The 14,458-nt window shown below is 39.2% G+C and overlaps 1 protein-coding gene across 6 annotated transcripts in view; it reads right to left on the bottom strand.

Moving 5' to 3' along the window:
* Positions 1 to 14,458, bottom strand: part of sts (steroid sulfatase) — a 130,212-nt gene that overhangs the window by 50,265 nt on the left and 65,489 nt on the right. For all 6 annotated transcript variants that reach the window (XM_008107169.3, XM_062975302.1, XM_062975301.1 and 3 more), the window contains one exon: positions 4,426 to 4,563. In XM_008107169.3, coding sequence (XP_008105376.1) covers positions 4,426 to 4,563 — 138 coding nt within the window. The remainder of the gene's footprint in view (positions 1 to 4,425; positions 4,564 to 14,458) is intronic.

Genomic DNA, 14,458 nt, shown 5'->3' on the forward strand with positions numbered 1-14,458 from the left:
GTGAAAGAAGAAAGTGCAAAAGCTGGGTTGCAGTTTAACATCAAGAAAACCAAGATTATGGCAACCAGACTGATTGATAACTGGCAAATAGAGGGAGAAAACATGGAGGCAATGACAGAATTTATATTTCTAGGCCCGAAGATCACTGCAGATGCAGACTGCAGCCAGGAAATCAGAATACGTCTACTTCTTGGAAGGAGAGCAATGGCCAAAACTTGATAAAATAGTGAAGAGCAGAGACATCACACTGGTAACGAAGGTCCGCATAGTCCAAGCAATGGTATTCCCCATAGTAACTTATGTTGCGAGAGCTGGACCATAAGGAAGGCTGAGCGAAGGAAGATAGATGCTTTTGAACTTTGGTGCTGGAGGAAAATCCTGAGAGTGCCTTGGACCGCAAGAAGATCCAACCAGTCCATACTCCAGGAAATAATGCCTGGCTGCTCACTGGAGGTAAGGATATTAGAGGCAAAGTTGAAGTATTTTGGCCACATCATGAGAAGGCAGGTAAGCTTGGAAAAGATCATGATGCTGGGGAAAATGGAAGGAAAAAGGAAGAGGGACCGACCAATGGCAAGATGGATGGATGGTATCCTTGAAGTGACTGGCCTGACCTTGAAGGAACTGGGGGCGGCAACGGCTAACAGGAAGCTCTGGCATGGACTGGTCCATGAGGTCACAAAGAGTCGGAAACGACTGAATGAATAAACAACAAGATATAAATATTTTGACGTGATGTGAAGTTCATTCTTTATTTGCAAGTCTTTGAGCTAAAATTTCTTTTGCTGTGTAGTTTAGGTTTCAGTATCTCAGATCCCTGAGTTCCTTGACTTAATCATGTAATTCAGAGACAGCATCCTTGTATCCTCCAAAAGTTCTGAAGTATAACCCATATAGTTGCTTTGAGTCCCAAACAAGGGAGAAAAGTGGGATAAAAGTAAAGTAAATAAATAATAACAACAACCCAGACAAGATAATAGCACGTATGGTCAATGGTCAGGGTTTATGTACAATGTAGTATAAAATATCTGAGGCTGATTCAATTTTTTTAACCAGGTTGCTTTAACTTTAAAATATTTTTTTTTGCTATCTGCCCTCAATTTCCATTGTATTATATTGTTTGATTGTAATTGTAATTATTAAATTTCTTTGGGAGCTCCTCTTATGATCAAAATGTAATACAATCATTTCATAAACATAAGTGAAAACACTGTTGATAAGTATTGCTTTCCTTACAAATTTCAAAATTCAGTTTCTGATTTTACCAAAGCCTTTGGTTGTGATTATCTTCACAACTTCAGACTTCAGTTCAAACAACTGATGTCAAGACTTTGATGCAACGAAGCTAGCTCAAGACAGCTACTTTATTTTCAAAAGCTTTTTATACATCATTCTGACACAGATCTAGCTGTACATCATGTTACATGATTGAATTCCAGTTGTGAAGAACTTTGGAGAGCTTTCAATTTAGGCTAGTTCCAATTATCACTGAGTAGATTTCAGCATCTTAGATGAGAGGGTCAATTGGTTAGATTCATATTCATTTGTTCAAATGTGGAAGAAACACTTTTGAAAATCCTAATCAAATCACCATAGTGATAGAAAAGTACAGTCTAATTTCTTTTTCTATAATCTGACAACAGCATGTTTCAAATTAAAATGTAAAGAGTACATATACCTAAAACCATGACATGTCTCCCCCCCCCCCCCCCATAGATATGAAAAGGAAATATTTTGTATTTGGGACTTGGGGGTATCTGAAATCCAAGATGATGACTGTATGCAAAATGCAATGAAATATCTTATCCTTCCATCTATTTCAGAGGTGGACAAAGTGTGGCTTTGCAGGTATTATGAAACTGTAAAACCACTCATCATAGGTTATATTGGTTTGGGCTAATGTTTTGCCACAGTAGACATTGTTGAACTAGATTACCATTGACAATATTGGCTAGGACTGTAGTCCAACAACATATAGAGCATTGCATTTTGAACACACCTACTCTACTCCCATCTGGCATATTGATAATTATCTAGAAAATAATTCTTTTGCCATAAATAGGCTACTGGGTTGTCTTCCTACACATGTGTTGACAATGACTATCTTCACCACAATATTCTAAGTTCTCTAAACCTGGTTTTTCAGGATTGACTAAGATTAAGGGAAAAACAAAATGAAAGAAAGTAAGTAAGATGAAAGGGAATGTTCAAAAAACAGTTCTGTGGAGTAAAAATGATCTGAGTCACCCCAGTCCAGAACCTGATGGACAGCATCTGGACTGCCAGCATCTGGACTGCCTTGAACAGAACAGAATGTTAAAAATAAGAGCTGATTTTTCAAGATTGAATGCTAGAGTAGAAATGCCATGCAAGAAGAAATCTGTATTTATGTACATTTATGTGCATTTTTCTGAATTTATGTACATCTTTACAAATGTTGCTAGAGCAGTGTGAAAATGAATACAGCCACAGGAAAACAGCAGCCACATCACTGTAGTAACATACACATTGGCACTTAGAAATTGGACATTCTGCTTTTATTTATGCACCCTCCCCACCCTTCAGCAGTAACTAGTACTGTAATTTCATTTAAAACATTGCATTACAATTTCCACATCTCTCTTTTAATGCCCTAATCATACAAACTTTGAATGATACAGAATTATACACTCAGCCATTACTTTAATTTTTTTCTGAATTTAAATTCTTAAAATACTTCATAAACAGATGCAACCAGCACTTTGATACGTCTGCTTAGACTCTCTTGAGCCTGAGAAGCTCATTAAACTAATTAGATACCCAATTTCAGAAGCTGATGTAGCTCTTTACCTCTGATACAAAAACCCAGCCCTTATATCCATTTATGAATTTAAAAATATGAGACGTTACAGTTAAAAATTGAAGAAATGAAAACAAAAAGTATATAAGCAGAATAATATCTGTTCATATTGTGCTGTCGATTTTGTGATACCTAAAACAAATTTGAGATCTCACAGAGGTTGGGAATGGAAAAGACATAATGAAATGAAAGGGTTACTTGCTGATCACCTCCTCTCTTCTTTTCCCCCCAAGGAAAATAAATATTACTTCTTTAACAAACATACCACCTTGTTTATTATAGAATCATAGAGTTGGAAGAGACCTCACAGGCCATCCAGTTCAACCCCCTGCAAGAAGCAAGAAAACCTCATTCAAAGCACCCCCAACAGATGGCCATCCAGCCTCTGCTTAAAAGCCTTCAAAGAAGGAGCCTCCACCACTGTCCAGGGGAGAGAGTTCCACTGCCGAACAGCTCTCACAGTGAGGAAGTTTCTTCCTGATGTTCAGGTGGAATCTCCTTTCCTGTAGTTTGAAGCCATTGTTCCGTGTCCTAGTCTCCAGGGCAGCAGCAAACAAGCTTGCTCCCTCCTCCCTATGACTTCACGTATTTGTACATGGCTATCATGTCTCCTCTCATCCTTCTCTTCTGCAGGCTAAACATGCCCAACTCTTTAAGCCGCTCCTCATAGGGCTTGTTCTCCAAACCCTTAATCATTTTAGTCGCCCTGCTCTGGACACGTTCCAGCTTGTCAACATCTCCCTTCAACTGCAGTGCCCAGAATTGGACAGTACTCCAGGTGTGGTCTGACCAAGGCAGAATAGAGGGGTAGCATGACTTCTCTGGATTTAGACCAGTGATTCCCAAAGTGGGTGCTACTGCCCCCTGGTTGGCGCTGCAGCGATCCAGGGGGTGGTGATGGCCACAGGTGTATTTGAATGTTTTAACTCTCAGTAGCCTTGTAGTTGATAGTATTCTCCCTTATAGAGTTTCTTTAGTATTGGAATCCTTTGTACTGGCAAATAAATTCCATCCCTACCTGAAATGAACTGCTCAACATGCAAAGCTCTGTGGTACATCATTACTTCACTGTTCATTATCTCTCCAGTTTTTACCACTAGTGCTGGTTAGTGATTACCAAATCCCTTGGGTCGTTAAACTACTTGAAGGGTACATCTATACTGTAGAATTAATGCAATTTGACATAACTATAACTGCCAGAGCTCAATACGATGCTTTGAAAGCATGAGAGTTGTACAAGGTCTTTAGCCTTTTGTGCCAAAGAGTGCTAGTAACTCATCAAACTACAACCCCCAGAATTCCATAGCATTGAATCATGGCAGTTAAAGTGGTGTCAAACTGCATTAAGTCTACAATGTAGATCCATCCTAATATTTCCTCTAAATGTTAAAGGTTTTATCCAAGGGGCAGAAGACAACCCTTGTTTAGTGGTTGCTTTCCTTTGCATTAACATTAATATTCACTGTCCTATTCTAAATGCTTGTTTGGATATTTTTTAATTGCAATGTTCCAGAAAATTTACAATTGCTCAATTAACCATTCTAATTTTGTGAGGTGAAATGATGAGAGTAGTCATCAACTCCTACCTTTATATATTCCATTATAGCCACCATGGACTTCTCCACTGCTTGAAATTTCTTCGATATGTGCCCCTTGATCAGAGGTAAAGTACACAAGTGTCTGCATGCTTAGGTTCAATTGATCTAAAGTCTGAAGAACCTGCCCTTTAGAAACAAAAGGAAACAGAGGGGAAATATTTCAATCTTTCAGTTCAGCATACATGATAAATATCTTGAGCAGCTGCTTTACCATAAAATACTATCATTTATTTCAATTTCACACTAGGCAGAACACCTGGGCAAGATGTTTTCTTTAATATGAAAAACATCCCTGATTCCAGGTATATTCTAAGATTCAATACAGGAAATGTGCATCAAAAGGATTCTATACTTTTTAAATGATTGTTTTTGAGCAATTAATCTCTTAACAATCTCTTTTACAATGTGATTAGTTCAACTGCTAAATTGTGTATTTTCACTGCAAGTAAATTGTTTATTGTTAAATTGTTTGTAGATCCACTATATCCATGTATATCTATATATAGAGATATTTATAGAGAGCTATTTAGAGAGATAGAGATCCAGAGTGGCATAGTAGTTTGAGTGTTGGACTATGACTCTGGAGATCAGTGTACTGCACTAAAACATGAAAAATCACTAGGTGGGATTGGCTTTCAGCCCCAGTGTACCTTGTAATGGGTTTGCAACAGGATCACCATAAATCAGAAATGACTTGAAACCACATAATGCTGTACTGCTATAAAGGGCCTGGACCACTCTGATTCTATTCCAACTAGGTTCAGGGATATACTGAAGAAAATTTAATCCACTAATACTATGAAAAATGAATAACTGGTGAATGGATGCAATAACACAAGTTCTCACATGCTCCTTCAGAAGAAAATATATTCAGCTGACACATATCTACTCTCCAGATATATATGAGATATATGCTCCTTGATTACTAGGTCTCCTAAAAGTGCAGTCTTATCTTTAACTTTATGACGGGGCCTTTTCACAGACACATACACACACACCTATGCCATTTTACCAGCAAGCATGGTAAAATGGCAGGCGTGCGGAGTGACTCCATTGTCCTGTGTGCTGTTCCGGTGTGGCAATGCTTCCCCATCACATAGAGGCAGGGCCTCCACCAGAAACTGAAGGATGTTGTGTGATGGGCTACGTGCCCATCCATCCCTCAACTGGCTGGCAAGTATCCTAGGACACTTACATTAGTGAGTGTTGCACAAGCCCTGAAACACATTTTCACCACAAACCACACCCTGCCCAGGTAATCCAGTAAATACAAGAAGGATATATACACACACACACACACACACACACACACACACACACACATACACACACACAGAGAATCAAAGTTCAAAAGTGTATTTCCAAGATAGCTGAGGATCCAAAATCCTTTCAAATACAGTCTCCAGAATCCTTCCACAAATATATCCATTAAAAAGATAGCATAAATCTAAGATAGGCAACCTATGCCATACATGAACTAGAAGCAACCTTAGAAACTTGAATACATGTATTCCAAGAACAAATGCCCAAAACCGAGCTGTTCACCTGAAAACAATGTGGTTTTCACAAAGGATTGTACCAGTAGGAACCACTTTATAAAACCACAATCTCTCCTATGACATCATTTCTCACACACCTGCTTTTCCTCTCCTTATCTCTAATTATCTGAAAAAGGCGAGTCTGTCTTTGTTGCATGCTTTGTCTCCGCAATTCTAAGCACCGTGACCAAGACAAACATTCATTCCCACATTTCTTTCAGCCTGTGCTTCTAGCAGGTTCTCATGAGAACTGATATTGTCTTCTCCCATCTACCAGGAGATTCCAAAACAATCTAGGCCACTTCTATTCTCCTCTGGGCCCTTTGAAGCTATCCCAGCACCTTCTTGCTCATCTTCTGAACATTCAGAATCTGATCAGGCTATAACACTAAGTGTGATGAGGTCCTAAGGCAAAGGAATACTCCAACATTGGGAGGGCAGGTATATTTGCCACTAGAGGCTGCTTTTTGTGAGCTACAGTGAAGCTCATACTTTCTTCTGATCACTGTAATTTGTTAGTATGAATAAACAGATGAATTGAGTCAATGTCTGCATGATGGAGCCTAGGAAAATCTTTTGCCAATAACTGTTTAAAAATAGTAATTAAAACTTGACTCTTGAGATGACTCTTGAAAACTTGAGATGGAAATTCTCCTGAGACATAGTTATATTTTTTATAGTTGAATAAGTACTTGAACTTAGGTTCAAAGCCACCTTTCTAGACACTGCAGCCCAGATCATGATTAGGAAATCAAGAAGATTTGTTATAGAAAGGCCATCCCTTTCAGGTTTCTGTTCCTTCCACCGTATATCAAAATAGATTGCCATAGACTGCAGATCAAATATATTTATTTCTGAGCTTTTCCTCTAATCTAAATTTAACAACACATCTCTCTTTTCTTGATCCTTCTCTTTTTCCATGTCCAGGTATTTAAAAAGAGGATGCCTCCATGTTTACCTATGCTTACTGTCACATTCATGGCTCAAAAAGCAAGCAAAGCATTTTACACACCAAGAAGTATTCACATTGTGGAACAAAAAGAACAAAAGAAATAGAAGCAATAATTTCAAAAACTCAATAAATATTTAATATTGATGCATAAGAGGGCAGACTAGTTACTCAGAATGGTTTTTCTCTGCACTGGAAAAATTAAAGATATTTTGTTCAACCAATGTGCCAAATCAAAAGGGTAAGCCCCATCTGCTGGAGTCCACAGAGACTGTTAGAAGTCTTTCCATTTCTTTGGTGGAAGCCTTGATTTCTGTAATGGCCTGGCCACAACAATCTAACAATCTAAAAGGAAATTAAACCAATTTATACAAAATGATTTAAAAGTGGAAATAATTCAATGGGAAAGAAGACGGGGGAAGCAGAATCCCTGTAGGAGTAAGTGAACGTGAACAGTTGCTGCCTCTTCTAACTCTCATGTTCTTCTTTGTTAGTAACATTTGCCATCTCAATCACATATTGCCATCTCAGCCACATGTGACCCAGTTTTCATCTAATGAATATTGCAAAGTATGGACACTACGACTAAGTGCAGATATTAAATACAATGTGTGCATACAAAATAAGATCAGAGCCTGATAAAGTTAATTTTTGCACTACCACTGTCAGAATTGTAGTCCCAAAAAGTAATTATCACAAGCTCCCCACCAGAAGCTACCTTGCATCTGATTGTTTATACAGCATTTCAAAGTCTACTTTGTTTCATATAAATTATTCCATCACATTTAGCTCAGACATGAAACTATTTTCTGTGAAAATGAACAAAACAAAAATATGGCAACATTAAATTTACACATTGATTTTACACAGACCAAACTTAAATTTCAGTCGCAGCCTCTCCTCATTTGTGTGTATTCATTTATTTACTTACAACATTTATATCCCGCCCTTCTCACCCGAAGGGACTCAGGGCGGCATACACAATTGGCAACAATTCGATGCCTACACATAGTTAAAACAAAGCAATGAATAAAATCCAATTGCAACACTTAAAACAATATAAAACATGGTTAAAATCCGTTCATCCAATATCCTCGTACTGTGGCCGTAAGTCAGTCCGGGTCGTCTTTATCATTTAATCATCGAAAGCCTGGGCACATAGGCCTGTTTTCAGGGCTTTTCTAAAACTCAGAAGGGTTGGGGCTTGCCGTATATCACTGGGGAGGGTGTTCCACAGCCAAGGGGCCACGACCGAGAAAGCCCTGTCCCTCGTTCCCGCCAGCCGCACTTGCGAGGCAGGCGGGACCGAGAGCAGGGCCTCACCAGATGACCTCAGGGATCTTCCTGGCTCATAGGAGGAGATACGTTCAGACAAGTAGATTGGGCCAAAACCGTTTAGGGCTTTATAAGTAAAAACCAGAACCTTGAATTGGGCTTGGTAGTATATTGGCAGCCAGTGGAGCTGGCTTATTAGGGGGGTGGTATTCTCTCTATAAGCCGCCCCAGTTATTAATCTGGCTGCTGCTCGTTGTACTTGTTGAAGCTTCCAGGCTGTCTTCAAAAGCAACCCCATGTAGAGCACGTTGCAGTAATCCAAACGGGATGTAACCAGAGCATGGACCATCATGGCCAAGTCAGACTTCCCAAGGAACGGGCGCAGCTGGCGCACAAGTCTGAGTTGTGTGAAGGCTCCCCTGGCCACTGCCGAGACCTGGGGTTCCAGGCTCAGCGATGAATCCAGGAGAACTCCCAAGCTGTGAATCTGTGTCTTCAGGGGGAGTGCAACCATGCCCAGCACAGGCTGTAACCTATTCCCTCTTCGGCCCTGCGACTGACCAGGAGGACCTCCGTTTTGTCTGGATTCAGTTTCAATTTGTTCGCCCTCATCCAATCTGACACAGTGGCCAGACACCGGTTCAGGACCTGAACAGCCTTAGTGATAGGTGGGAAGGTGTGACAGACCAGGACATCATCTGCGTACAGATGACATCGTACCCCGAAACTCCGGATGATCTCTCCCAGAGGCTTCATGTATATGTTGAACAACATGGGGAGCAGAACTGAACCCTGCGGGACCCCACAAGTCAATGTTTGTGGAGCCGAGCAGGTGTCCCCCAGTGACACCATCTGGGAACGACCCTCCAGGAAGGACCGGAGCCACTGCAGAACAGTACCTCCGAGCCCCATCCCAGCAAGGCATCCCAGAAGGATACCGTGATCAACAGTATCGAAGGCCGAACCAGCAGGGACACACTCCCCGTCTAGTTCCTGGCATAAATAATTGACTTTTGCTATTTTCACTACACTATGATGTTACTTGACCACACTTGTCCCAGTTTTCATCTGTGAAATGTTGGAGGGTACTTCAAAAAAGTGACTTTGCCAAACTCTGTTCTAACTCAGACCATAACATGCTTTGGTTGATTCCCAGGGTCATAATATTTGCTGGGCATCCTTTGGCTTTGCTATTGATCTCACACACCACGAATATCAGATAGGGGAGAATATACTGTAATGAAAAGTGGGTCTTGTTTCTGAGTCACTTGGTGATGTAAGCCTTGTTCAGGTGCTGCTCACTTGGTTACATTCAACATGTGTAGAGGATAGCACCTAGCTCTGTCACTTTCCTCACATTGGAAACCACAGATCCGAAGGGAATGAATTCCAATTTCTGTATCTCTACAGATTTGCCAGTTTGTCAGAAAAGCATCAAAAGAATGAGTAAAACTAGATACTCTCCTTCATGTGTGGTGATTGAAACTGGGTAAACAGAGCTAGAATGTAGTCACAACAGTGTTGAGGTCTCTAGTTCTGGTAAAGCGTGAGGATACCATTGCTACACATCAGAATTGAATTTGACAATATCAAAACCCTCTTGTAAAATTATATGAACGGAGTAATTGCACAAACTCTATATGGAATTTGGCATAGGATCATTTTTACCAAACGTATAAAAGTTTTACTTATTAAAAAAAATAATCAGTGAGAATTTCTCAGCTTCAGACTTTCTTCCACTCATGGTGATGATGGAACAGGAAAAAATAAATTCACATGATTATGATGTAGCAGAGTGATGAATAAAAATAGTTAAAATAACTAGTTATTTTTAGAAGCAATCATTTCTCATCTGTGTTTGACATCCGACAGTGTTCAAAACTGCACATTTTCCTGCTCCTGGGAAATAGGTGTCACAAAAATAAGATTGAACTTGCATCTTTATTTCCTTTTCTAAAACTGACACATGGATGGATAACTGATGTACAAATAAGTAAGGCAACATGTGCTTCTTGTGAGATAAAGTAAATCTAATGCCATGTTATGATCCCACTACACAATAAGCTTATAAGTATAACTGGATGATAGGTGGAATGAACAGCTCTATGGGATATATATTATAAGGGACTCAGAGATAACATCTTTCTTTCTTGAATACACTGTGTGTGTCCATCAAGTTATTTATAATTTTTACTTAAATGGTCCTAATAATACAGCAAAACACCAATCAACCTACTTTAAATTGGGAATGTTCATTGTTTTAATTAAAATATTACAAAACACTTACAACTGCACACATTTTATGTGTTTTGGTCACATACTTTTTAAAGGGTGAATCAAATAATTTAGTACTTTTTATTATGGAGCAAGGTAATATGTTGGAGCCCCTGGTGGCGTAGTGTGTTAAAGCGCTAAGCTGCTGAACTTGCAGACCGAAAGGTTGCAGATTCAAATCCGGGGAGAAGAGTGAGCACCCGTTGTTAGCCCCAGCTTCTGCCAACCTATTTATTTATTTATTTATTTATAGTATTTATATTCCGCCCTTCTCACCCTGAAGGGGACTCAGGGCGGATCACATATAGGGCAAACATTCAATGCCCATATACACAGAACCAAGACAGAGACAGACGCAGAGGCCATTTAACCTTCTCCTGAGGGGATGTTCGATTCTGGCCACAGGGGGGAGCAGCTGCTTCATCATCCACTGTGACGGCACTTCCTCATTCCAACGTCATAAATTAAATTTGCCTCCCCACTTTACCTTATTTCCTACTTGATAGATGCAACTATCTTTTGGGTTGCTAGGTCAGCAACGAGCAGGGGGTATTTTTTATTTTTTAATTGACGAGTGCTCACCCCACCACGGACTGGCCTCAAACTCATGACCTCATGGTCAGAGTGATTTATTGCAGCAGGCTACTCACCAGCCTGCGCCACAACTTAGCAGTTCGAAAACATGCAAATGTGAGTAGATCAATAGGTACCGCTCCGGTAGGAAGGTAATGGTGCTCCATGCAGTCATGCTGGCCACATGACCTTGGAGGTGTCTACAGACAATGCCGGCTCTTCAGCTTAAAAATGGAAATGAGCACCAACCCCCAGAGTCGGAGATGACTGGACTTAATGTCAGAGGAAAACCTTTATCTTTACCTAAGGTAATATGTTAACTTTTTGACCCTGAAAAAAGTACAGTCATGACCTTAAGTCTCACTCCAGGACTTTTAAAATAGACTTAGTGGGTTATATCAACATTTTTGAGTCTCAAGGTGGGATATGCACTAAAAATTATATATTTATACTAGCTGTGCCCAGCCACGCGTTGCTGTGGCTTATGGGAATCCTTTGTTGGCCAGGTGGAATAGCAGTGAATAGCCTTGCAGTCTCAAAGCCTGGCCGTTTTCTGGAGTAGCTGGAGCTTTTTGTTTTATGAACGTAGAGGCATGGATGAGGGGTTGTGCTGCCAAGTTTAGTGTTTCTGGGACGTGTAGTTTTGTTGTTTTGTCCTAGGCTGAAATGTCACTACCCTTTTATATATATAGATAGCAGTGAATAGCCTTGCAGCCCCAAAGCCTGGCTGTTTTCTGGAGTAGCTGGAGCTGTTTGTTGTATGAACGTAGAGGCATGGATGAGGGGTTGTGCTGCCAAGTTTAGTGTTTCTGGGACGTGTAGTTTTGTTGTTTTGTCCTAGGCTGAAATGTCACTACCCTTTTATATATATAGATAGCAGTGAATAGCCTTGCAGCCCCAAAGCCTGGCTGTTTTCTGGAGTAGCTGGAGCTGTTTGTTGTATGAACGTAGAGGCATGGATGAGGGGTTGTGCTGCCAAGTTTAGTGTTTCTGGGACGTGTAGTTTTGTTGTTTTGTCCTAGGCTGAAATGTCACTACCCTTTTATATATATAGATTCATGGTTCTTCCCATTGTGGTTAATCAACATCTTCTACACCAATTGAAGAGAACAGGTTTCTAAGTTTGACACAGAACAATTGAAAATTGGTAAATCTGGCTATTGAGAAATGTACAGTTGAAGCTGTGAAACTGTTTTTTAAGATAGTGGAGAGTCATTATGAGTTTTCAGGATACAAACTATTTTTAATGTTTGTTGTTGCTTCTATTATAGAGTCATTTAACATTCCAGAAGTGTTGCTTCATACCCTCCAATATTTTACTGATAAAACTGTGTTAGATAGGGCCAGCAACATCAAAGTGTGGTCAAGATGGCAAAAAGTAATGAAGGATAACACACAAGCTAGAAGAGACTGCCACAGTTTGGATTTCTGCCCTATATTCTCGTCTGTTCAATGCTGATTGAATATAAACTACTTTTGTATTTTCAACTCCATGGACACTAGCGGAGGACAAGGGGGGTTATTTGTTTGTGTGGGGAGAGAGAAAACCTAGGAAATGTAAAGCAACTGGAAATGGGATGACAGAAATACTTCGGACTGTTCATGCTTAATTGGGACTGTTAGAGGCTATTTTACCTTCCTATTATTAGAAGAAATAGGGATACAAATGGTGCTTGTGTAACATTCACCACTCCATTCATTCTCCATTTATTTTCTAGAGTTATAAATAGTAGAGATAGAGGAAGTTCCACATTAAAAGTAGTAACTTTTTGCATACGAGGACAAATATATGGTTAATGGAAGAGGTGAAGCTGCCCCATGTATTGTCATTCCTGCTCATTACATAAAAACATTTTAAAAAATTGAAAAACACTTAGAACTTTTCCTAATGGTCATTAGGATAAATACATACCACTATATGTGTATTTCATATGCAATTTTTGATTTGAGAACCCCATTGCAAAATTTAGAGAAGGGGACGATATTAGGTTTGTGCTAAAAGCACATACGCATTTTTGGAATGAACTGATTTTTCTGAAATAAGTTCCAAAGTGCCAATAAAGAGGAAAATTGCGTAGACGTGTGTGTGTTCTTGTACAGCTTGCTGAAAAAAATTAAAATTACTCGTTCTTCTGTGTGGAAATGAAATAAGTAGAGATTAAGCCCTCACACCATAATAACACTCTAGGTAACTACTACGCTTCCTTTCCGAGTGTAATTTAGATTTCTTAACTTATATTCTATGTTTAGAAAGCTTACAAAGCTCTTGGTAATTTTTTAAAGTTGGGCTTTCTGAATCATGAGTAGTTGCAAAAAGAGAAAAATACTAGCGTGTGTATTCATTGGATTCTAGCTGAAATGAAATATAAACAAGCCTAAACTACTGGACAAACATCACAGAGAAGTTATCAAAGCATCAAATTCTCTTTGATGGTAAGGGTATATGAAGATTTGGATCCACAAAGATAAATAGCAAGCAGGATGTTAAAAATTGTTTGGTTCCCAAGAATATCTTAATGCCCATCTTGTCTGAGAAACACAGCTTCCATCTACACTGCCATTTAACTGTATTACATGGTCAGTGTAGACTCATATAATGCAGTTCAATGCAGTTCCAAATTCCATTATATGACGGTGTAGATAGGGCCACAGGAGGTCAGAAAAAAGGTTCTACCAACACTCAGCTATGACCAATAAAGCATGATTGTTTTTCACAAAAAGTTATGTAATGAGTTCGTGTAATCTAAATAGACAACAACTATTTCAGTTCCATATTCTCGTCTTATTCATAATTTGAAGATTCACTGAGTTTCATATAAGCCATCCCTATTGGAACCCACATCAAAAAAGAAAAAAGGCGTGACCTATTTTTTAAAATTAGGTCTACATGGCCCATAAGTCATTATACTGGTTCAATTAGTTGCCAGGCATGCTATTTTTGCTCATAGTGGACTTATCCTTTGAGTATGGAACATAGGCAAAACACCATAACTACAGATAAGAGGATTAACAACCTTGGAGGAAATCAAAGGCTTGCACAGATAAGCAAATACAATAAATAGCCCAGTTATATTTATTGTTGAAAAAAGAGGCATGTGTGAAAATTAATGGAATGGATATTTGAAGAGAAAGTTTGGTCAGCAGCCTGGAAGTTTGAACATATGCACTTTGTATTGAAACATTTCATAGCAGATCCATTTCTGTAGTAGTAAAAGATGTAGAAAGATTGTTAAGAAGTGATAAAGGATAGCTAAGAATTGATTATATACAATAGCTGAATGATTTCATAGTTTAATAACGTTTATAGTTTAAACTATAGTTCAATAATTAAATTACATTTTAATGTTGCTTTTAGTGGGCTTTAAAAACACTGCACTTAAATGTTTAAGTCTCTTTATCTTGATTTTTGGGG

Source organism: Anolis carolinensis, chromosome 3 (genome assembly GCF_035594765.1).
Source record: "Anolis carolinensis isolate JA03-04 chromosome 3, rAnoCar3.1.pri, whole genome shotgun sequence".
Lineage (NCBI taxonomy): Eukaryota > Metazoa > Chordata > Lepidosauria > Squamata > Dactyloidae > Anolis > Anolis carolinensis.